At 39.9% G+C, this 23,445-nt stretch overlaps 1 protein-coding gene across 2 annotated transcripts in view; it reads right to left on the bottom strand.

The window, feature by feature from the left end:
* The window catches only part of LOC149026254 (anaphase-promoting complex subunit 8-like), a 37,974-nt gene extending 17,087 nt beyond the window's left edge, over positions 1-20,887 (bottom strand). Inside the window, exons 1-5 of one of the 2 annotated variants that reach the window (XM_089143279.1) lie at positions 20,765-20,887; positions 20,374-20,680; positions 16,129-17,379; positions 15,855-15,976; positions 15,468-15,721 (exon numbers count right to left, since the gene is read on the bottom strand). In XM_089143279.1, coding sequence (XP_088999405.1) covers positions 15,890-15,976; positions 16,129-17,379; positions 20,374-20,680; positions 20,765-20,850 — 1,731 coding nt within the window. In that variant the 5' untranslated portion in view covers positions 20,851-20,887 and the 3' untranslated portion in view covers positions 15,468-15,721; positions 15,855-15,889. Of the gene's footprint in view, positions 1-15,467; positions 15,722-15,854; positions 15,977-16,128; positions 17,380-20,373; positions 20,681-20,764 lie in introns of those variants that run through there. The other variant, XM_089143278.1, reaches the window with a different exon arrangement.
* Positions 20,888-23,445: the final 2,558 nt, after the last annotated feature.

Here is a 23,445-nt window from a genome sequence, read left to right as displayed (position 1 = left end):
CTAATCTTCGATTGTTGAAATGGCTTATTGATCTCCTTTAATGACCGTCCGATCCTAGGGTTTTTCCCTAGATATTCGGGGCCGTAAGTAGATATTTATCCTGGCACGATTTCCTCTCCGCTTCATGACAGTCACCTCCTGCAAGTTAGCTTTTCCTACCATAATATTCGGGAAGTCGTACCAGACTATTAATTGATCTGCGGCGCCCTTATGATCATTAAATTAGGGTTTGAGTGAGTCCCCGTCATGGTTTGATCAGAACATAGATTATGAACCCAGTTCAAAACGTTCAGTGCAATTTCCCTCGTATCAATAAGTAATTGGAACATGTATGTTTGGATATAGTTGCTTGGAATGTGTGTTTTTTGATATAAGTGATTGGAACATGTATATTCTAATATAATTGTTCAGAACTGATGTGCTATGATATAAGTAATTAGAACATGTCTGTTCGGATATACTTTCTTAGAACGTGTGTGTTTAGAGATATAGATTCTTTTAAGAAAACAATTGAGTTAATTTGCTTGATATAGTTATATTATAACAAAATTTGGTTTGGCAACCCAAAAAGAAATTTGCAAAGTCTAAATTGTCTTCAAAATAAAGCTACTCGGCCAAGGTAGTGACCCAATTTACCGATAATACCTTCTAAGGTTGCTCGAGTTCCATGATCGAGGAATCAGTTGCTCAGTCTCTGGATTACGAAGATGGTATGTAAAACCCAGCCCTAACCTTGACCCGGAAACCTTGTTATTTGTAGGTCCGATGACCCGAAGTAAAGTAAGAAGTCAGCTTTGGGCCATCCCAGTGGAGGACTTGGTGTCTAGCTTTGAATCCATGAAAGTTGATGATGAAGTTCTATTTATGGAAACTGAATCTTGATGAAGATCGGATTAGTTGATGGACTTAGAGTGCTCTCTATCTTGGTTTGAAGGCATTTCTACCTATTAGGTAAGTCACTTGACATGTGTGCAAAACCCCTTTAGGATTGGATTTGATCTGGGTCTTCAATTCCCTGTTTTGGAATTGCTGTCAGCATTACCAATCCACTCGACCAATGAGTGTTGTCTTTGGCAATTAGGTTTTGCTTGCTCTATTTAAGTCCAATCTCGAGTCTACTTCAGATTTGCTGCCTCCAAACTCTTTGGAACGAACCAAAGACCTCTGCAAGTCATCTCCCTTGCATCCTTGGTGATTTTCTTGACTGATCTTCGTCAAAACTCTTCCTTTTCATCAAAAGGTATGTCTACACTCTCTTCTTCTCCTCTATCTCTTATTTTCTTTCCTTTTTGAGTTGAGACGAGAGGAGATGCTGCATTCTCTGTTGCAAACATCTCTGGACTTGTCTCTCATGATCATCCTAAGGATTAAAGGCTAGAACAATGATCTTAACCATGATCATTGCAAGCTTTTGAAGGAATCATGATCAAACCATGATCTAATCTTTGTTAAACTTCTGATTTGAATTCCCGATCTCCTTGGATCTTCTATATTGATCATGTTAGTAGTTAATTGCTGTGTTTTCTTTTCATGATCCATAATCTATCAATCTCTAGTTGTTCTCTTCTACCATACTATGTGTTCTTCATGAATCATGATAGTTACATATATGGTAGGTTTTGTTTCCTTATTTAGATTTATGCTTTTAAGCCTATTTCCTTGAAGATCTAAGTATGCTTTTCATGATACCTTTACCTGAAGCAATGATCCCTCCTCCTATTGTTCTTGTCTTTGATTTCTATTTTGAATTCATCAAGATCCATGGTTGATCTAATTATGGTAACTTTTTGTTTCCTAATTTGGATCTTGATGGCTTGATTGGATTAGTGTTTTGAGGTCCCCTATATGTTAGGATACTACTGATGTAGTTTACCCCTTGATTAGTACCCTTTTGAACCACCAAATTCGGATTTCATATCTTAAAACTCTGTTTTTTTTAGGCTACTGTCTGCATGGGTCGACTGATTGGTCGACTGGACCAGTCGACCAATCCACTCGACCAATGAGTACAGCAACTCCAGAAATTGGTCTGGTTGGATGTTTTGGTATCTTTTCTGTTAGGGATCTTTCCTAATATGTTGTATACACTTGTTTAGGACCTTCTTCTCAAGTTTGCCAAGATCTTACTTGATTTCTTAGGATTCCTTTGCGAGTTATAAAAGGTAAGGATGGTTATTTCCCTAATTACATAGATAGCATGAATCTAGTTTCTATATTTGAATATCATTGATATGTTTCCTTAATTAGATTCTTACAACGATATACTACTGTTGCATAACCTTGATTACAGTAGCATTGCTTAAATTGATTCATGTATGATTTACTTACCAATTATATACAAAGTGATTGTAATTATTGATTTCTTTCCATATATGAAGTTACCATATATGTGATGATCTGAATTGATGCATGTGTATGCTTAAGTATGGTTTGGAAAGGAGAGGTGTCCTTTTGACACTTCTGTCCTTGGACTACTACGGGAATATTATGGGATGTTTCCGGAGATGCCCTCTGGACACCTTCCTAAACTGTTGGATGACATATCTAGGATTGTCTAGTAGTGTTTGGCTAGGATGTCCTGTTATGTCGACCCTAATCGGAGGGGTATTGAGACCGAACGACCCGTGGTAGCAATGGGGATTCATGGGCGCTCAAGACCGGTAACCAACCCGTGAGAGGACAGGAATCACATTGTGGGGGCCATTTATTGGTAGGGTTGCATATGGTTAGACTTGGGCTCACGGGCGCTTAAGACCGGTAACCAACCCGTGAGAGGACGTGAGAGCTTCCCGTTTACCATATGTGGATGATCAATAGGGTTGATGAGTCCGTAGTCGTGGACTATGAGGACTCTAGTGTGAAGGATACCGGAAAGGATCGTCGGGGACGAGGAATGGACGTATCTGGATCTGACTTGATGTAACTAAGTAGAAGACTTGCATTTGGCTAGGTTTTACCCCGACATGCGCCGGTACTTAGACCAATGGTGATGTGAGAGAGTGGTGACTTAACCCCAGCCATGGAATGTCCCGAGGGATGCCGGACCCATTACCAACCGATGATGAGTGATTGAGACCTTCCTAAAGAAGTACGGTGCTATGACTTAAAGCATGTCCGCCAATAGAGACCAAAGCATACATAGAGTTAGATTCATTCATTCATTGCTTGTCTCATATCATATTGCATTTATGTTTGTTCTGAAATCCTGCCATTTATGTTATTATGGATTTAATCGCTTTACCGAGTTTCTTTGAAACTCATTCCTTTATTGTACAATGTTTGTTAGACTATTCTGCAGTACCGAATATTATGACGGTCCCTATGAAGAAGCGCAAGGCGAAGAGGCATATCTCCGGGAAGGTGATTGCGGTTACCACAATTACACTGAAGATCCCGCGAGTGGTTATGCTCCGTACGATGCTTAGTCCGACCATTGAGTGGAAGCGTCCTTGTGCCATTTATGAGATTTACACTTATAAGGATGTTGTCTATAAAGTGGAGAACAATTTAGTTACCCATTGTACTTGCTACTGGGATTAGATTTTGTCTAGTTTATTCTCTTTTAGAGCTACTTTTCCGCTGGTTGTAGAGTGGGATTTTTGCCTCACTTTACTTATCTGTTTTGACACTCTGATTATATCTAGTATTCTGATTTATTTATGATTCATTCTTTCCTTATTGGATCTATGGTTTATCTTCCGCGCTTTTATTATGATTGTTCATGATTTTGTTATTGTTTATGTGGGAGGTTGATTACTCGATACCTGATCTTCGGGCTGTGGATCACACTCTCGGGTATGCCAGATAGGGTACCGGCTGGGAGGATGTGACATGGTAAGCTCCTGGGGCGACTTGCTGTATTATTATGTATGGTCCTTCCCAATTTGGGGAGAGCTTTCCCTGGTTGGTTGGATCATAAGCAACTGTTCGGTGAAGAATGAGTTCGATAGGAAGATATTGCCTCATTCTTACCTTTGCACTATAATTTTGTAGCAATTCTTCTATGGTATTCTTCTAGTCGGTATTGAGCCTTATCTCTTGCCTCGTCTATGAGGTCTATGTTGCTATTCATTCCTTCAATGTTAGCTTCTTCGTCGAATTCTTCTTCTCTTAGGGACCTGATCTGTATTTCAATAGGTACTCGAACTTCTGCTCCATAGGTGAGCCTAAATGGTGTTTCTCTTATGGTCGTCATTCCAGTTGTTCGATACGACCATAAGACATTGGGCAATTCATCAACCCATCTTCCCTTCATTTAGTCGAGCCTTTTCTTGAGGCCGTCGAGCATAATTCTGTTGGTGACCTCACTTGGTTGTTACTTTGAGGATATGCTACCGAGGAAAGATGATGTTCAATTCCATGTTCTTTACAGAAATTTTCAAAGGTGGCATTCTCAAACTGCTTTTTGTGGTCAGTGACCAATATTCTTGGTACTCCGTACCTATATATGATATTCTGCTTGACAAAGTGCTTCATTTGATCAACATTGATCATCACCAAGGGTTCTGCTTCTACCCACTTTGTGAAATAATCAACTGCAATGACCATATATTCTCTTCCACCTGAAGCCTTAGGTAGTTTTCCTACCAAGTCTATACCCCATCTTGCAAAAGGAACAAGTGATTGAACTAATGTTAGTGGCATAGAAGGATTGTGTGGTATATTCGAATGGGCTTGACACTTATTGCATTTTTGAATGAAGTCTTTTGCGTTTGCTTGCATGGTCGGCCAAAAGAATCCTTGCTTCAAGACTTTGTCTACTAGTGCCCGAGCTCCTATGTGTGCCCCACAAATTCCCTCATGGATTTCTCTCAAGACTTTGATCGCCTCTGGAGGTCTTAAGCACCGTAGAAATGGTCGAGTTAACCATTTTTTGTACAATCACCCTTCTTTGAGATTGTACCTAGCAAATCTTTGCTATATTGTGCAAGCTTCTTTTTGATCTTCGGGAAGCTGATTGTTAAATATTGAATGATCAGCTCCATCCAGCCATGTTTAGTAACTATCTGCATGTGGTCGGTCATATAGATGCTTGGACTCATGAGTTCTTCCAAATATACTACTGGCTTGGCAATATCCAGGTCTTTTGTTGCTAATCGAGATAGTGCATCTGCTCAAGTATTTTCCCATCCTTCCTGGGTACTTGTTTCACCAATAAATCAATGAAATTTGGTCTATATTTGTTGACCAAGCTCAAGTATTTTTCCATCCTTTTTTCTTTAGCCTCGTATGCTCCATTTACTTGATTCATAATTAATTACGAATCGCTTCTGTTTTCCAAATTTTGGATCCCCAGGGTTGTCGCTAATCTAAGTCCGGCTAGAAGTGCTTTGTATTCTGCTTCATTGTTGGAAGTTTTGAATTTGATGTGTATTTTATCACAAACCCTCCAAGGCTTTGTAGAAGTAAGCCTGCTCCGCTTCCTTGTGAACTGCTAGATCCATCAACGAACAAGATCCATCTTATGATTTGCTCGGAACTTTGCTCGTCCTCCGCTTGACTGTGTTTAGGATATTGGGTTTCAACAACAAAATTGGCCAATGCTTGACCTTTGATGGTGAAACTGTATTTTGGTGCTCACTTAGTTCAACTGCCCAAGTTACAAGCCGACCAGCCAACTCTGGTTGGTGAAGTATCTTTTTCAATGGAAAGTTTGTAAGAACAGTGACCGGATGCGCATGAAAGTATGGCCTGAGTTTTCATGCAGCATTTACCAGGGCTAGTGCTTGCTTGTCTACTTCAGGGTATCTTGTTTTTGCGTCAATCAAAACCTAGCTTATATAATAAACCGGGTTTTGAACAATGTCATTCTCTTGAAATAACATAGCACTGACAGTGGTTGGCGAGGTGGCTAAGTACAGAAGCAATTCTTTATGGGAGTTGGACAAATGAGCAAAGGTTGATGGGATAACTTTTCTTTTAGCTCATCAAAAGCTCTCTGACACTCTTCATTCCAGATTTCACTCTTCGAACTGGTAATATTTTTTAGGGCCTTGAAGAATGGCAAGCACTTCTCTCCTAACCGGGCTATAAATATATTCAATCCCACTACCCAACCTGTCAAACACTAGACTTCCCTGACATTCCTTGGTGGCTTCATTTCAATGATGGCTTTTATCTTCTCTGGATTTGCTTTGATTCCTCTTTGAGACACCATGAAGCCTAAAATTTTTCCAAATGATACTCTAAAGGCACACTTTTCTGGATTAAGATTCAGTCTGTATATTCGGAGCACATCAAACACCTCTACCAGGTCATCTAGGTGGTTAGTTGTTGATGTGCTTTTGACCAACATGTCGTCTACATAGACTTCCATGTTTCTTTCTATCTGGTTGGCAAAGATTTTGTTGACTGCTAGCTAATACGTTGCTCTTGCATTCTTTAAATCGAAAGGCATTACTTTATAGTAGTAATTGTCCCTATCCATCATGAAAGCAATGTACTTCTCATCATTTGGATGCATCAGAATGTGATTGTACCCCGAATAAGCGTCAATGAAGCTAAGCATTCATGTCCTACAGTGGCGTCTATAAGAAGATCGATTCTTGGAAGTGGATAACAATCCTTGGGACATGCCTTGTTTAGATCAGTGTAATTCGTACACATCCTCCATTTTCCATTAGCCTTCTTGACCATTACCACATTTGCAAGACAAGTAGGATGATCAATTTGCTTATGAAGTCAAATTGCTTTAACTTTTGAACATCTGTTTGGATTGCCTCATGTTTCCCAATAGAGATTTTTTTCCCCCCTTTTTTTGGACAATCAGAATGGCTTGAGGATCAATGCATAGTTTGTGCTCGACTACTTGTTTGTCGATTCTGGGCATGTTGTCTGCCGACCAGTCAAAAACATTTGAATTTTGTTCCAAAAATCGAGTTAGCCTAGTCTTGAAGTTTGCTTCTTGTTCAACCCCTATAAAAGTTCCTTGACTTGGTTGTTCAGGATTCAAACTAATTCTTTCCAGCTTCTTGACCGGTTCGGCACTCTGCATTGCCTCCTCATCACGATCATCTCTAATTTCGATGGAAATGGTCGAATTAGTTTTTGCTTTCTTCCTGATGTAATTGACGTAACTCTACCAGCTAGTCTTTTGATCTACATTCTCCGATCCCGTTCTTGGTCGGGAATTTCATCTTCATACGCAATGTTGAGACCACCGCCTCTAAAGCACAAAGAGTTGGTCTCCCTAAGATTACATTATATGCGAACAGATCACAAATGACTATGAAATTTGATTGAATGACCCTGTCTTGTGGATGGTCTTCGATTCGAAGATCTAACATGATCGTTCCTTCTGCTCGAGTTGAAGATCCTGTGAATCCATACAATTGTGTTCCATAAGGGACGAGCATGTCTTCACTTAACTTTAACTTCCTAAATGCTTCTAAAGATAACAGGTCGGCTGAAGAGCGTGTATCTAATAGAACTATGTGAACTTCAGTTCCTATTATCATAACTTTTACGACTAGAGCATTATCGTGGCGAATTTTCCATCCTTGCATGTCTGTGGATGAGAAGGTGATTGGCTCTGAGCCAGTCCTTGGAACTGTTCTTTCTAGCTTTGCATACCAAAGTAACGCGCCTTCCTTTTGGCTTGTCTGGTAGATTCTTCTGTTGGGCCACCGAGCATTATGTAAATTGGAGATCACTTCCTTGTCGTTACCGAGTCTTGCTCGGTTTCTACTTGGACTCCTTAGTCATTCTCTGCTGATCGACCTTAGTCTCTTCTTATCCCCACTTGGTTGGGGGGGGGGAGCTATTTGCTTTGTTCGGACATATTTTGTTCCCCTGTGAAATTAACTTCTCAATTCTGACTTCGGCCGCCTACAGTCATCGGTCCAATGATAATGATCTTTGTGAAACTCACAATATTTTCTCCTATTGCGATACTCTGGTCGGGATTCAAGCTTGCTTGGCCACTTCAGAAGTCCTCGATCCTTGACTTGCATAAGAATCTTCGACCTTTTAGTATTTAGCTGGGTGTATGCTCCTTCAAGCTGTTTGGTCGACTTAGGCCGACCACTTCTGCCAGGATTTGTGGTCGGATTTTTGCTTTACCTGTTAGTATTTGCTTCTACAGCTGTCTCCTTCTTTCAAAATTCTTTGGTTTCAGATATTTCAGCTTGTTTATGGAAGCGCTTCAACAGATCTGCATATGTCTCAGGCATATCTAACAAAAGATGCTCTAAGAGTCCCTCATGATTGAGTCAATGATATAGAGCATGGAAGGCTATCTTCTCATCCAGATTTTCTATCTGAATGGGCAGATCATTAAATCTCCAAAGATAACTTCTAATTGACTCGGTACGCCCTTGCTTGATGGCGAATAAGGTGTCCTCCCTTTTCTTCGTGCTTACTCCACTTTGAAAGCGAGATAAAAATACCTGACCAAGGTGGTCGAAATTTTCTATCGTATTATTCTGGAGTCCCAAAAACCATTCGAATGCTGATCCAATAAGCGAGGTAGGGAAGATCCTGCACATGGCCGCTTCACTATGTCTATATGAGGACATAACAAATTTGTAATGCATTATGTGGTGCCTTGGACACTTTGTCCCATCGAACATAGTAAAAGTTGGGCACTTAAAGTTTCTTGGCATCTCTGGCTTCGAATTGCTTGGATGAATGGATCTTCCTTCAGTACCGAGTATAAAGCATCCTTACCCGAGTCTTTTAACTTTTTCAAATTTTTGTCAAGCTCTTCAAATCGCTTGTTCACGTAATCAGCATGCTACGCTAGGAGTTCATTATTTTCTCCATTGTGGACATTATCCTTTGGCCGAGAGCTGCTATCTCAATCATTAAGATGGTCGCCTGGATGAGGATCCTTGGATGCTACCTCTTGTGAAGGTCGGGAATGTTCCCCGACCTTTTCCTTTCCCTTCTCTCGGTTTCTTTGAGATGGTCGAGATTTGTGGTCGAGGTTATGTGCTCTAACCTCCTATCGCATGAATTGACTTTCTTTATTGTCATCAAGATTGATGGGAATAATTTGTGGGCTAGTTTTTGGCATTGTTGCCACTTGCTGACGAATGCTTGCCCTAATCAACTCGTTAAAGTCTAGGATTTGCTTTTGCAATTCGTTGAATCGACCCATTGTCACAAATTGATCAGCTAGATCTGGGAGGGCATCATGTTCAAGAATTTTTTTTCAACTATTGATGTGGCCTCCTCTTTGTTAATCTCCTGCTCTCCTTCACTTGATTCCTCTCCAACTAACCTGCCCGACTTGGTATGCATGATGACTTTTTGATCACTTTCCCATAGACGACACCAATTGTTGCTTCAAAAATCCTCCTCGTCCACCAAGATTTGCTAGCTTGCACAAACGAATTTGACTATGCTGGTCGAGATGCGTCTTTGACGAGCAAGTTAGCAGGAGATCAATAAGGAGAAATAAAATGGGCAAGCTCTCTGAATTCAGGAATGGTTTTTCTTACCTTCTTCTCGTCCTCAAATTTGTTTATATAGATTCTAAGAAGTTTACCTTCCCTTTAGTGATTAAGTCTTGCTCGGACTCTTGCTGATGAGTTCATTCCAGACTCATCTTATTCGGGGAATCACTTGACCTTATCTGTTTGGTAGTTTGTTGCGATTAGAACTCTGATTGGTCTTGATAACTGATCTCCGTATTCATCATTATGGTCGAACCGTTCATCAATTGTACTTGACTAGTTCATTGGATTGGGTGTTGGTCGAACCGAACCGTGGTCGGTCCGTTTTAGATATTTGATCATTAACACTACCAAAGAGGGCATGATTAAAATCTCGAGTCCTTGCTAGACCTAGTTGAACAAAGCTAGATCACCCAATTAGATTCTTTCTTTTTTTTCGTAAGAACCCAATTGGATTCCAAGTCCATGAGCATGTAGGAACATGGGCATTTGCAAAACCTACACTTAAAGGATGGTGACTCGAGAATGATACTAGATCCTACAGCATTAGACCTGGCCAAATAAATCTACCAAATTGGCCAGATAGATCCTACAGTAATGATGGTTTTCACACCGCCAAAGGGTTGTTCAGTTAACAATGACCATTACCTCTCGGTGAAGAGATTATAGGTTCAACTTTCTCTAGTGATATATTTAAATTATCTAAAAAATATATCATAAGGATATAATTGAGACGTGCATAAGTTGACCCACATGAAAATAAGTCCTTTATCCTAATTTAAAATGCAATACGAATCAAAATATTCAAAGTTACATCGACCAAGTTATGATCCAAAATGGACGATAGTCAAAATCCGTATTGCTGTTGAGACGAACTGGTTAGATACATAATGTATGGATTTAAAAATTAATTTCTGCCAACGCAGAGCTGTTCTATTGATGAAACCAACACCTCTTTAGTGAAGAGGTCGTATGTTTGACTCTTGTTAAGGCATATTAATATTCCTATCCCCATTAAGCCTCTTTGTACCCAAAAAATAATAATAATAATAATTTCACATCAGCTATATATTACTAGCTTTAAATGACTTCATAAAAGAAATGGTCTTATCCAAACAACCGTAAGTTTTAAATTGGACTTATTCAACAAACATATTATCACAGCAACCACTAGCACTTAGTACATCAGACGACTTCACTTATTAATTCTACCTCATCACCTGATACCTTAATCTTGAAGGTTGTGGTACTCAACCGCTTTCACTTGATATTTTTCAATCGTTACCTTTATTTTCTTCAAGTTAATCTTTTTTCGTTAATTGCCCAATGAAGTAAATTTTAAGTAAACAGAAATATAAGTTCTTCAATGATTACCCAAATAACTATTTAAGATTTTTTTAAGAGAGAAAATTCAAAAGCACACCAAACACGGCGACTAAATTCATTTTCAGTCATAACTAATAGAACAGATTTCCAACGCTCGACTTGGTCTGTGTAAAAGATGTTTTCGAACCATGAAATAGTGTTTGTTAAACCTTTTCTCAGGGCGGAGGCTGTGGTAGAAGATTGAGAATTGCGTGTTTTGTTTAAGCATTTGGTAGAAAGTATTCAGAAAAGATGTTTTGTTTGGAGCCAGTTTGGGAGAAGATTGAAAAGCTATAACTCAATCATGGCCGATCACTACAACAACTAAGGGCTTTTGCCAAGGTAAATTACTGTAGCAATTAGTTTGACCCGACGGAAAATTTCCGTCGCATTTGCATTGGTTAGACAGCGCAGGCGATTGGTAAAAACAGGGGAGTTGGGTGGGGTTCCGTTCTTTTTTAGTCTCCCCCGTAGGCAAAAATTTAACCATCCGTGAGGGTCAACTTTTCTTCACTTTCTACTACGGTTTTTGGTTACTGTAGCAAATAGTTTGCTACTATGGAACCCATGGACTTTGTCTTTTGCTACGAAAAGTTCCTACCGTTGCAAATACTTTGAGTTATAACTTTCGCTGCAGAATTTTTCTACCGTCGCAAAAAAGAAATTAAAAAAATCGTCATACAAATACATTAATAATTCTTATTACATGAAAAGAATTACCAACAGAGCCCTAGCTGCTACATGACACATTCATAAGCTAATCTGAGCAAGCATTTAAATTGCCTAAATTTTGCTTGGTTAATTAGCAGGATGATAATGCCCCCATTAACAACAGGAAAATTGGTTAAGGAATAAATAAGAACAATTAGTGAAGCAGATGTAACCAACATCTAATAATAACAAATCAGATGCACCAGATCTACTCAAGGATTTGCACCATTCCCATGTGTTACAGATAAGATGCACACATGTAGACATGCACTGTTTAGGGTCAGCTTTATACTCGAGTTTCCAACTAGTTATATGGTTGGGACATATCCTGGTCAGATGTAACAAATATGGAATGCTCCATTAACGCTAAGACAGAAGGAAATGCCAACATAGACAGAAGGTTCTCCTAGAAATAGTTGGGCAGGCGAGTGCTTGGGACCTTGTCGGTTCTAAGAAAGGTAACCCATACATCATTTAACAAGGTCTCAACACTTAAGTAAGGGCACGAACATTTTATGGATAATCTCTGAGCAACACTCGCTCGGAATCCTCATCTGATCCTCGACTGACTTAGCCATCGGAGGCAGTTGCCCAACATCTAAGCCGGCCTGCGTCTAACTTCTTTTGCAGGTCTTATCTTCTTTATAGTCGGGACCTCAATCAGGAGTCAATCCACTTTAGATGGGACCAGTCAGATCTGAGACACAACAGTCTTTGGCGTCGTCTGTTGGAAAGATAACAAGTCATGACAAGATGAATGAACAATACTGGACAAACTACCCGGCAAAATACTGCAACTAGAGACAAAAGCCCAAAAGATCAAAACCTCAGGGAAGATGGAGACGAACATTCCAACCGGGAGGATGATCAGGATGAAACTCGACTTGCCCGAAACCCTCTCGGGGAAGTTACCCTCTCTAGTTCAGCCCCACATGGGCACTTTGGATTCATATTAGTTTCTATTTATTCCATCGGTAATCAATTTGGCCAGTCTTACAAGGTTTATAAGCTGAGAAAATATCCTGTCCCTAACCATAGAAAGAGAAAGTAAGTCAAATCCTAAACAACTCCTAACAGAATCAAACTTCGAAGTGAATATAATCAATCTGGATGCCTCTCCCACGACTCCCCTCCTTCATGGTTCTCCTCTCTTGATCTCCTCTTGGTGCAAAGGTAAGTTCAAGATCCCATCTCTCTCCCATTGTTTCTTCTGTTTCTTCTCTGTTTGTTGCTGCTAGAGTACCATGAACAATAGCACTATATAGCGGAGAATAATGGATTTCTTCTATTTGTTCTTCATCGGTGATCTTCCCTCCGCCCCCCCCCCCCCAAAACCGCACAGAAGTAATAAAAATAAAATAAATCAACTGCACTCAAATTCCTTCCCCCCCTTCCTGCGTGTTATAGTTTTAATTGCTAATGTAAATGCATTATTCTACAGGTTATTTGCATTCAATCCTGCTATTTCTCTGTTTACTGTCTGCATATTTAAAGACCTAATGCAGCAGCCAATTTTCCAACTAAAAGTCGGAATTGTATTAAGGTGAAAAGGGAATCTACAAAAAGGAACCACCATAGACAAAAACTTGAAAAATATCAAAACCTTCTATGCTATGCCCCTCTTAGCATCCTTTTTTGGGTGAGGAGGAAAGGAAGCAGCTACAAAGAAAAATAAATGAGCAGGGACATTTAAACCAACGGAATCTGAATCTTCCTTGAGCATCAATTCGCAACTCATCCAATACTGAAGCTGGCTAAGAATCTAACTGAGAGGAAAACTCCAACTTTGGTGACGATTTTGTAAGAAAATGTGCCACCAGTTTGCTTTACTGTAGCATTCAGTAACCTTCCATGGAATTAAGATATTTTGGAAGCTCCAACTATTGGTACCAAACAAACCAGGAAACCAAGTTCTTTGAGACCATAAGCACCACTGCCACCAAGTCACATTCAATTTATAAACAGGTCAGCATGAGACCATTACCTCTTTTCAACTCCAATTTAAGGCATTAACTCTGCCATACAGTTATGGAAATATCCAGAAAAATTATAAAGAAGTCACCTTCCTGGGTTGCCAAGAGAGCTACCGTCATATTCAATTCAACCAGCCAGCATGATAGGCTGAGAAAGTTAAAGCATTGTTCAATGCTTCAATGAATTATGTTTTACGCTGATGTTTATCAAACATCCTGCTCCCAGTCAATGGTTATGGTCCACACCTAGGGTTTATTTCTTTTAAAATTGCTTGCCAACCAGCCTTTGTAGGAACCCTGGCTTATAGGTTTTCCTGGACATCAGCATTCTGGTGCACAGGACACCTGCAGCTGCAGGGTCTGAAATTGGCAAACATATGCAGCTTTTGAAGTCTCTATTTCAGTTTTGAACTCGCAACCGAAACTTGAAATGGTGCAACTTAACCACTGTGCCAGGACTCACCAACTTAGACAAACAAGAGTATAGACAGTAAACTGACCTTAATAGGTAATGCTTCCAATGATCAAAACATTTTTTTAATATTTTAAACCATCCCTAGGATAACATTTTTTTTTACCACAAATAGGCCTCCTTGATGTTGAACCACTGCTTCAATTCTCATCAGAAACTCATGTGAAAATCATCCAGGCTAGCAAAACCAAAAATTAAATAAAAAAAAAAAAAACAAAACAAAACAAAAACAAAAGCAAACACGCCTATACTATTGTAGTGCTGAACACTTAACCCACATAAAGAGTAGCTGTTATGTGTGGATTTTTATCCGCTCCAGTACTGACACCCTCCCATTACCTCTAGTTCGCCATTAGATTTTAAACACGTGGATCATTCCAATCGAATGAACAAAAATTCATCTGAAAACACACCTTTCTAAGTTCTTAATTCTCTCTCCTCTCCTTCACCGTCTCCATCTTTCGGCAGGCCAACGGCGTCTTCGATGGGAAAGGTTTGGTGGCAGACTGCCACGTTCGTCATCAGCGCCGATCATATGGTCACCAAACTCCACTCCAGGTGAGCTGCTTTCAGCAGCGGACTCCACATAAGCACGGATCTATGGGAGATGAGGAACTTCATTTTTTCGTGAACAAGTTCAGATCTGAAATTTGGAATTGTGTTCAGTTTCGGCTGTAGTGATTTCATTTTAGGAAGCAATGATGGGGTTTTTGACCGACTTGGAGCCCTATCCCAGATACATACTTGCAAGCCAAGGACATCGCCGGAGCTAGCAGAGAAAGATGTTGAAGGTGATCATCGTCGTCGCTGTCGACTTTGAGGCGCGGCCTTTCTTATTTCCACCGTTAGCCGCACTGATGTACTACCGTATCTCTTCCCCTTTGGAAGCCCAGACTGAGGCTGCCGGTAAGACATGGCAGTCTGCCACCAAACCTTCCCCATAGAAGACGCTGTTGGCCAGCCCGAAGATGGAGACGGTGTAGGAGAGGAGAGAGAATTGGGAACTTAGAAAGGTGTGTGTTTTCAGATGAATTTTTGTTCATCTGATTGGAATGATCCTCGTGTCTAAAATCTAACAGCAAACTGGAGGTAACGGGAGGGTGTCAGTACTGGAGCGGATAAAAATCCGTTATGTGTGCCTCGAAATGTTTTACCTCATTTGAAGATTGACCTACTCTTTAACACATTTGATGGGGACCCAAATGATCTGTTCTGCTCAGACCTGTGATTTGTTTTCATTTCTGTTTGTACATTCTTTGGTGTTCATTTTGACAATAGTTTTATGACTGCCATAAAATTGTAGCTAAAGACCACAGCCAATACCCTAAAAAGGGGATACACAAGAAGTATCAAAGACCAGCAGCCATTAAACTAACAATACATCCCTCAGTAGCAGTCTAACTTGAACCATAAATACAATTTAAAGCCCTGATGCAGTTCAGACAAAAACAAAAAAAGAGGGCTAGGAAGGACAATCGTAAGCTATATTCATGTTTCAAGCAAGAATTATCATCGAACTATTACCAATAAAAACTACTCAAAGCCCTATTCATTTGATTCAATATATATTGGACGGAACAATAACCAGGTTGCTCTGCCAGCAATAAACAATCAATGCAATGAAAAACATATTAACCTTCAACAACCACATCAAAAACCTTTTCTTCGAATGTAGATACCACATCAAAGGAACCATCAGCAGCATTGTCTTGCAAACATTGAGGGGCAATTTTCACAGTAGCTCCTTTTAAGCATTGGCAAGATCCATTCCTCTTCTATCCGTACTATGTTAGGGATATAAACTGGCTTAACACAACAAATCTAATAATGAAAAGTAGTTCATCTCTAGATACACCCAAAAAAGAAAAAAGAAGGTAAAAGCCCATTTGGGGGGGGGGGGTGCAAGAACACAGTGAAGAATTAAACCTTTCTCACCTGGATATCATTTCAAAAAGAATATTCCCTTTATTTCACTGAGGGAAATGCTCAACATCCATTGGAGGCAAACCAGCCTGTGCCCTCATTCCCCGTAAAAGGCTTTTGGCTGTTTCTTTCTCCTGAAACCACGGACATGAAGGAAGCAGTGTCAATGCAAAATCAGAGGAAATTATAAGGTATCATTTAAGATAGGCACTTCATTTATTTATCCTTCCAAAATAACGTAAACTGAGTATATTTGTGAATTGTGAGAGATTGGAAGAAAACTTACAGGGCCAGTGTAATCCAGAAGCCTGGTGCAGTAAACTTCTGCTTCCTCAAATCTCTTCTGCTCCTTGTAATATCCAGCAAGAAAGAAAAGAGCTTCTACCATATTTGGGCCTTCTCTCTCCTCAGCTTCCATCCTCTCCAAATCTTTCTTGTAGTAAAACGACGCCTCTTCTAAGTGCCCAAGTTCCTTATGCAACTTTGCCAGTTGGTGCAATGCAATTGCTTCTCTATCATTACAATTAGCTGCTCTTTTGTAGCACTTGATTGCATCCTCCAGCATGTGAAGCTGTTCAGTTTCGTAACATTGCGCCATGGCAATCCACAACCGAGAATCACTTGGCTGCAAATACACTGATTTTCTGAAGTAATAGAGTGCATAATAGGGCATACTCAACATCTCATACGCTTGTCCCAACCCATACCAGGCTCGATAATCACAAGGATTTATATCTACAGCACGTCGATAGGCATCAATGGCAGCTGGGGTATTTTTCATCTCAACATACTCATGACCCATCAGTGTCCAAGCTGATAGATAATTTCTGTTAAGTTTGAGGGCCCTCCTAAAATACATGACAGACTTCTCATGCTGTCCCTTCAAACTATAATAATTTCCAATAATACAGCAAGACTCAGGTCGGTACTTATCAGTCATAAACACCTTGTGGGCAAGGTAACTCAAGGCAGAGAAACATTCCTTTGCATAGAGCACATTTGAGTACATATCCATGTCCTCCACTCGATAAGGATCATTTCTCAGGAGCTCTTCAAAGATTACTTCTACTTGGTCGAATTCCCTCAAACTGTACTGAACTTTTGCAACCTGTGCCTGTAAGTAATTACTAAAACAGAAAATTCCCTGTAGATATTCATATTTTGATAAGGATTCACCATGCATTCTGAGTTCTTGGTATGCACTGGCAAGGAAGAAGTCCTTCATCCAATGGTTCTTGAGGTTGAGGCCGTTTAAGATGTCAATGTTGGTGCATAGTGACTGCAGCTCCAACCAAGCACTCCAATTCCAGGGGTAGCTGTTCACAGACTCTATAAGGACTGTCCGTGCAAGATCCTCACGCCCTTTCCCTTTAAGCACAAGCCCAAACAAGTAGAGTCCAAAGGGATCAATGGTGCCACTTTTGCGATGTGTTGACAACTCCCTCTCAAGAGAAGCCAGTTCACAATTCACAGCATCACTCTTTCCTAAAGGACCCTCAAGTTCTATCATCTCTTCCTCTTTCCGCTTTTCACCAGCCTACATTGAGCAATAAACCAGGATAAATAAATTCACCCAAAAGAATAAACAAGGATAAATTCATTTTTACGTATTATATGAAAAAGTTTCAGTCATTTAGCTATAGTTTAAAATCAAAACATTCTAAATTATTGATAATGAGATTAAAACTCTGACACGAGTTCTGAGATTTCATAAGCAACGTATGTAAAGTAACATAACTAACAGAGGAAAAACATGGAAAACTACACACCCAGGCTAGAATATAGAGCAAGTACTTTTACTTTCCATTGTATTTCATGGCTGGAACTTCCACGATGAGGAGGATGCAATAATCCAGATAAGTCCTACTCTTGTTGTTGTAACTGAAGAAAATATTCATCAATGTAACCCTTAATGAGCTGTGAACTATTCTTTGTGTACGTACAACAAATTCGACTGGTTGGTTGTCTTTGGGGTGCAAATATCTTAGTTCTTTTTTTCTAATAAGTTTCAAGGTTATAGAGTGTTTACAAAGTGAGGAGAAAATGAATAGAATGCCACAATGAAGACAATAAAACTGGATAGATGATTATCCAGTCCAAAATCTATTGGATATAATGGCATGAATTAGGAAAGATGATTCTTCCATTCCAACTCAGCTCGTTCATGGTTCACAATGAATCATCTATGTGGGAGTTTTAAGCTTACTTCAATGTTTCTCCCCCCCCCCCCTCTAAATATGAATTTCATCCATTCCAAGTGGTTACCAATCTTGTTTTGAGTCAGTTTCTTTTGTTATTTTAGTTTCCTAGTCAGTTTATATAACCTTATCCTTTTTAGTGTTTCAGCCAGTTATTGAGTCTGCTAGGGGCTACAGTCTTGTGCATGAATTTTATTAATGAGGTAGGAGAAAAGAAAACGCACAGAGTACTTTCCCTGTGAGATTATGATGAGAGGCTACTGGTGAAAGAACAAACAGAGTAAAAGGCCATGGATGAGATATCCAAATCTGAGGAAAACTACCCTTTCTTAATCCTTCTTTGATTTCTTTTTTTATTTTATTGTAACAAATAACCTGCACACCTGAGAACTGATCAAATTGCTCACTGTTTCCAATTTGTGATCCTCTTGATAACTGGTTATGACTTAGACTGGTCAATATTTATTTTTATTTATGATATTGATGTGAACACAAAGACCTCCCTAGCCGAAACCCTAAGTGGGGGCCCCATGAAGGATCCAATAAGCCTCCATGAAGTGGCCAAACCCTACATGGGGTATTTTGGGCATTTTAGCCCTTAATTAACTCCTCGAGTTAATTTAGAATTTATTTCAAAATTTTGTCAAGTCAGTTTGAGTCTGGTTAGGATTTTATTTAAGTGTTTTATCTTGAATCGAAGTTAGGTTTGAAAGAGTCATGAATCATAGTTGAGATAGGATAGGATTCCCTATCTTATCCAGTTAGAGTTGTTTCCTTATTAAGAGTCCAATGTGATATAATTGGAATCCTTATCTGTCAAGGATCTCCTAGGTTGAGTCAGAGTCTATTAATTTAGGCTATAAATAACCTTTTACGCAATGTTAATTTCTAGATTTGATGAATTAAAATTTGTTTAAGAAATTGCCCGAGTGTTGGCAGGATTCCTAAGAGGGGGATCCTACAGTTGTCTCTGTGAGCATTCTTAAATTAAATTCCAGCATTCAAGCAAGCTTACAATCAAGTCTAAAGCCTCCATCATCAAGTCCAGCAGCCTTTTTAAGGATCCCAGGAATCCCCAGTAAGTCACAGCCCCTTTTCCCACTTCCCTCTGCCCCACGCAAGCCCTCCCCCACCTTCTCTGCCTTGTGCACCCTTCCCCAGCCCCTTCCCCCTCTTGTCTGACCTAGCAACCACCCCTAATCCCATCGCATCTAGTCCCTGTCCCTTCGCCTTCAAGTCCCAGCAAACCCAGCCCCTTCTACAAACCCTAAAGACCCTTCCCCCCCCTTCCTCCCTCTTTCCCACGGCTCCCAAATCCCAACCACTTTGGGATTCCCCTATCCCTTGCTCGGTTTTACACCATTCTACCTCTATTAGAATCAGAGAAGACTATACAACCAAGTCCTAACCCTAGTTTCCCCAAAGCAGCCCTAAATTCTGCTTTTCAGAATTTCTGCACTTCATCTTCTTTGAGTGGAAGTTGCAGAGTTTTGAGAAATTCTAGAAAATTCCTAAACCCTTAACCTCAACTCTGTTTCTCAAAATCAGTTTCTACAATGCAGAATAGTGCATCATTAGTATTCTGAATGCAGGAAAGCCAACCCTAGACCCATCCCAAACCATAGACAAAACCCAGCTGTCCTAGGATTTGAAACTTCAGCAGACCTAGACAGTTGAAGAAACCCCAGAATACCCTCTCTATACCTTTGCAGGAAACCTCCTCGGCAGCCACATTCTCGGGAAGTTACACCCAAACCCTAACCCTAGATCCGTAGTTTACATCAGATACATTGCAGATAATATGAAAACTACTTGCATTCAAAAGTACTACGGTTTTTGAGACATCAAGTACTAAAAACAGAAAAGCCTTATAATCAAAATTGTGTGATACAGAGAAGTAAACAATAAATTTTGGCAGCTAGTCTTTCAAGTTCCACTAAAATACAATATCTAGAACAATATTTTGATGTAACAATAAGATTATTAGCCGGGGCAACGAATTCTCAGTTCTGGATAGTGGATTTTGATAACTCCAACCTCTGTTTTGCCCTAATGTTCCACGTAAGTAGCATCAATAGTGTACCATCTCTCAAAATGAATTAGCCCTTTGGCCATTTGAGAAGAGTAATTGTTTTCGCTACAGAAACATATCAACTAATAGAATCAAAATCTTCCATCTCTCTCTCCCAAGGCCAATCATGTTGCATATTGAAATATTAAAAAGATAAGATCCCTTTCTCTTTTCATCAATGACTTCACAAATAAAAAGGATAAAATGAAAATAAAGAATACCCATTTTAACTTAACTAAAAGGGCAAGAGATCAAACCAAACCAGATAAAGGGCATAGCAGCGCAAAAATGTTGCTTTCTTCCCCGTCTGATCTCGAAGTGCATGGGCAGACCTTCGGTATTCACGACAATCAAAGTATGACTTGGCAAGAAGGTAACAGTCACCATCAACAGTGTAATCTTCCTCAAGAACTGGAGTAGTCACATATGAAACGCCTGCAACAGGTGTTGAAAGGTTGTCAGTTGTATGGAATCTCCGGCGAATGCTGGAACTGCCACGCTGAAATCTGGTGTGAGAAGGTGTTGTCTTCGCTGGGTCTTGTTCAATTCCAACCAGTTGTTCAGCTGCCCTGCAAGAAATAGACAGGAACAAGAATGAGCATAGAAACTAGACAAAACTAGACCACGGTTTTGGGTTCCAGTTTTCCAGGTACCATTTCGAAGCAGTGTATAGGCATCGATCGCTTAGTTGACGAACTGCGATTCGGAGCTCATTTCTGCAACTCTCTTTCGAACCCATTACACCAATTTGAACTTCAACTTCCCTTTGTGCAACGCTTGCGTCTTAGTAACAAATCCCCAACTTAGAAGCACGGTACACCAGCGATACGATTTTTCTAAAGATCGACGATAAATCGTCAAAATATCGGCTATATATCGATAAATTCTCAAAATATCGAAAAATTTAAAAATTCAAATTTTGAAAATTTCGCATCAACTACTCTCTCATTTAAAAATATTAAAATATCTCTGTGACCTGCAAATCTGCGATCTCTTCTATTTCTTTCCTTTCTCTTTCTCTGCAAAATGGAAGCCACCGGAAACCATGGCGGAGTACCTAAAGAAGCCGTTAATCTCGTGCTCTCTCTCACCCCTGCGATCTCTGATGACTGATCTCTCTCTCTCTCAGTCTCTCCCACTACAGATCTCTCTCTCTCTCTTGACACCCTCACGACTCTCTCCCGCTCTCTTTTCTGTGATCTCTTTCGGTCTCTCCCACAATCCCAGTCAGAGATCTCTCTCTCTCTCTACACCGCTCTTGGTCTCTCCCATTGCAGATGTCATCATTGATTTTGTTTGATTTTTTCTCAAAAAGTCGACCTAAATGTCGCCTATGTCACCGGGCACCGACACGGCGACACCCGGCGACATTTCGATCCTTGCTTAGAAGCAACTTCAATAAGGTAGATCTGCAGCAGAGGCTATTTTGACTCTTGAGCATTCATCTCCCTATGCTACTGTCAAGCCCTACAATGTTATTAAAGAGCAAATTGTACTAGCACCCAAAATAGGGGTTTTAAAGCACTCACACCCCACTTTAAGTTTGTAAAACACAGACAACCCAATTCATATTGTTAATAAAACCATTAACCCAATATTTATTTTCTTTAATTCCAAAAATGCCCTTACAAAAATTTAAGGAGAAAAAAATGGGCCAAATCTATTCTCTCTCCTCACTCGACTCTCCACTACTTCACCCTCTCCACCTTCAACTCCTGTAACACTGATGCCACCACCACCATTAGCACCTCCTTCTTCCTCTTTTGCAGAACAGAGCATACGGGATGAAAACAGTCACATCCACCCAGCCGGTACCCTATCTGGCATACCCGAGTGTGTGATCTACAGCCCCAAAGATCAAGTATCGATGAAATCATCCTCCCACATATACAATAACATAATCATGAACATGAAATAATCAAGGTTTTAATATTATAAACAAAATATCCAAATCAGGAAATGAATATCAGTATAATCAGAGTGCGGAAAATGATACCAGATGTAAGCACATCAAAAGAAGTAGAGTGAGACGGAATCTCACTCCACAATTACAGTGGAATGTAGTACGTAAATCTAAAAAGAATTACAACTGTTTCTAAAGGAAAGTAAAGAAATTAAGTCAAACTGAACTACGAGTTTTCTAATTTATAAATGACATCTTCAAAATAGTGGACTTCATCAATCCAACATAGATGCTCCTATTCTACGTTAGGTCTAATCGTAGTATGCAACGTGATCGCTCGTGGGATCATCAGTGTAATCTTCATTGTTGCCAGCACCTTGCGTGTAGTATGCTTCATCGGCTTGCACTTCGTCATATTGTCCTTTATAGTAGTCAGTACCTGTCACATCTACCCAATCAGTACCCTACCTGGCATACCCGAGTGTGTGATCCACAGCCCAAAAGATCAAGTTTAGGAACGATCATATCCATTTCGCACAATAACATAATCAAAAGCAAGAACAATTCATTGTATTCTAATAAGTTAATAATAAAATTCAAGAAAAGATCTCAGAAGGATCACTAAGAATATCAGAGTGCGAATTAACAAGATACCAAATCAAAAGATAACTGTAGAGTATAGCGGAAATATACTCCACAACATATGCGGAAGGTAGATCGAAATCTAAGTAAAGCTTTAAGCTAATACAAATAAAGTAAAAGTCTAGAAGAATGTAAAGAAAACTATTCCACGAAAAAGTCAGCTCTTCTTATTCTTCAGTCTTCATCTTCTACACCCTGTGCTTCCTCGTACGTACTGTCATGGTATTCCGAACCTATAGAGAAGTCTAACAAAAGATATGGTACCAAAGGAGTGAGTTTCGAAAAAACCCAATAAGGCAAGTTAACTCATAACAACATAAATAACATGTGGCAGAACATAACAAGATGCAATGCAATATGAAACAGATAATGTATGTATGCATCTAAACTCTATGTATGTTGGTCTCTATTGGCAGACATGCTTTTAGTCATAGCACCATACTTCTTTGGGTAAGTCATGCGTACGGCTCCTGTTGGTAGTGGGTCTGGCATCCCTCGAGACAATCCATGACTGGGGGTTAAGTCACCTCTCTCTCACATCACCATTTGGTCTAAGTACTGGCGCATGTCAGGGTAAAGCCTAGCCCAATGCAAGTCATCTACTTAGTTACATCAACTCAGGTCCAGATACTTCCATTCCTCGCCTTGGGCGATCCTTTCCGGTATCCTTTCCACTAGAGTCCTAATAGTCCCGGACTACGGACTCATCAACTCTATTGGTTATCCACATATGGTAAACGGGAAGCTCTCATGTCCTCTCACGGGTTGGTTACCGGTCTTAAGCGCCCA

The sequence above is a fragment of the Hakea prostrata genome, chromosome 2, assembly GCF_041222555.1.
Source record: "Hakea prostrata isolate BN-2017 chromosome 2, UWA_Hpros_2, whole genome shotgun sequence".
Lineage (NCBI taxonomy): Eukaryota > Viridiplantae > Streptophyta > Magnoliopsida > Proteales > Proteaceae > Hakea > Hakea prostrata.
Note: the sequence above shows the minus strand (reverse complement) of the source record. Positions and strands in the feature narration are given on the sequence as shown.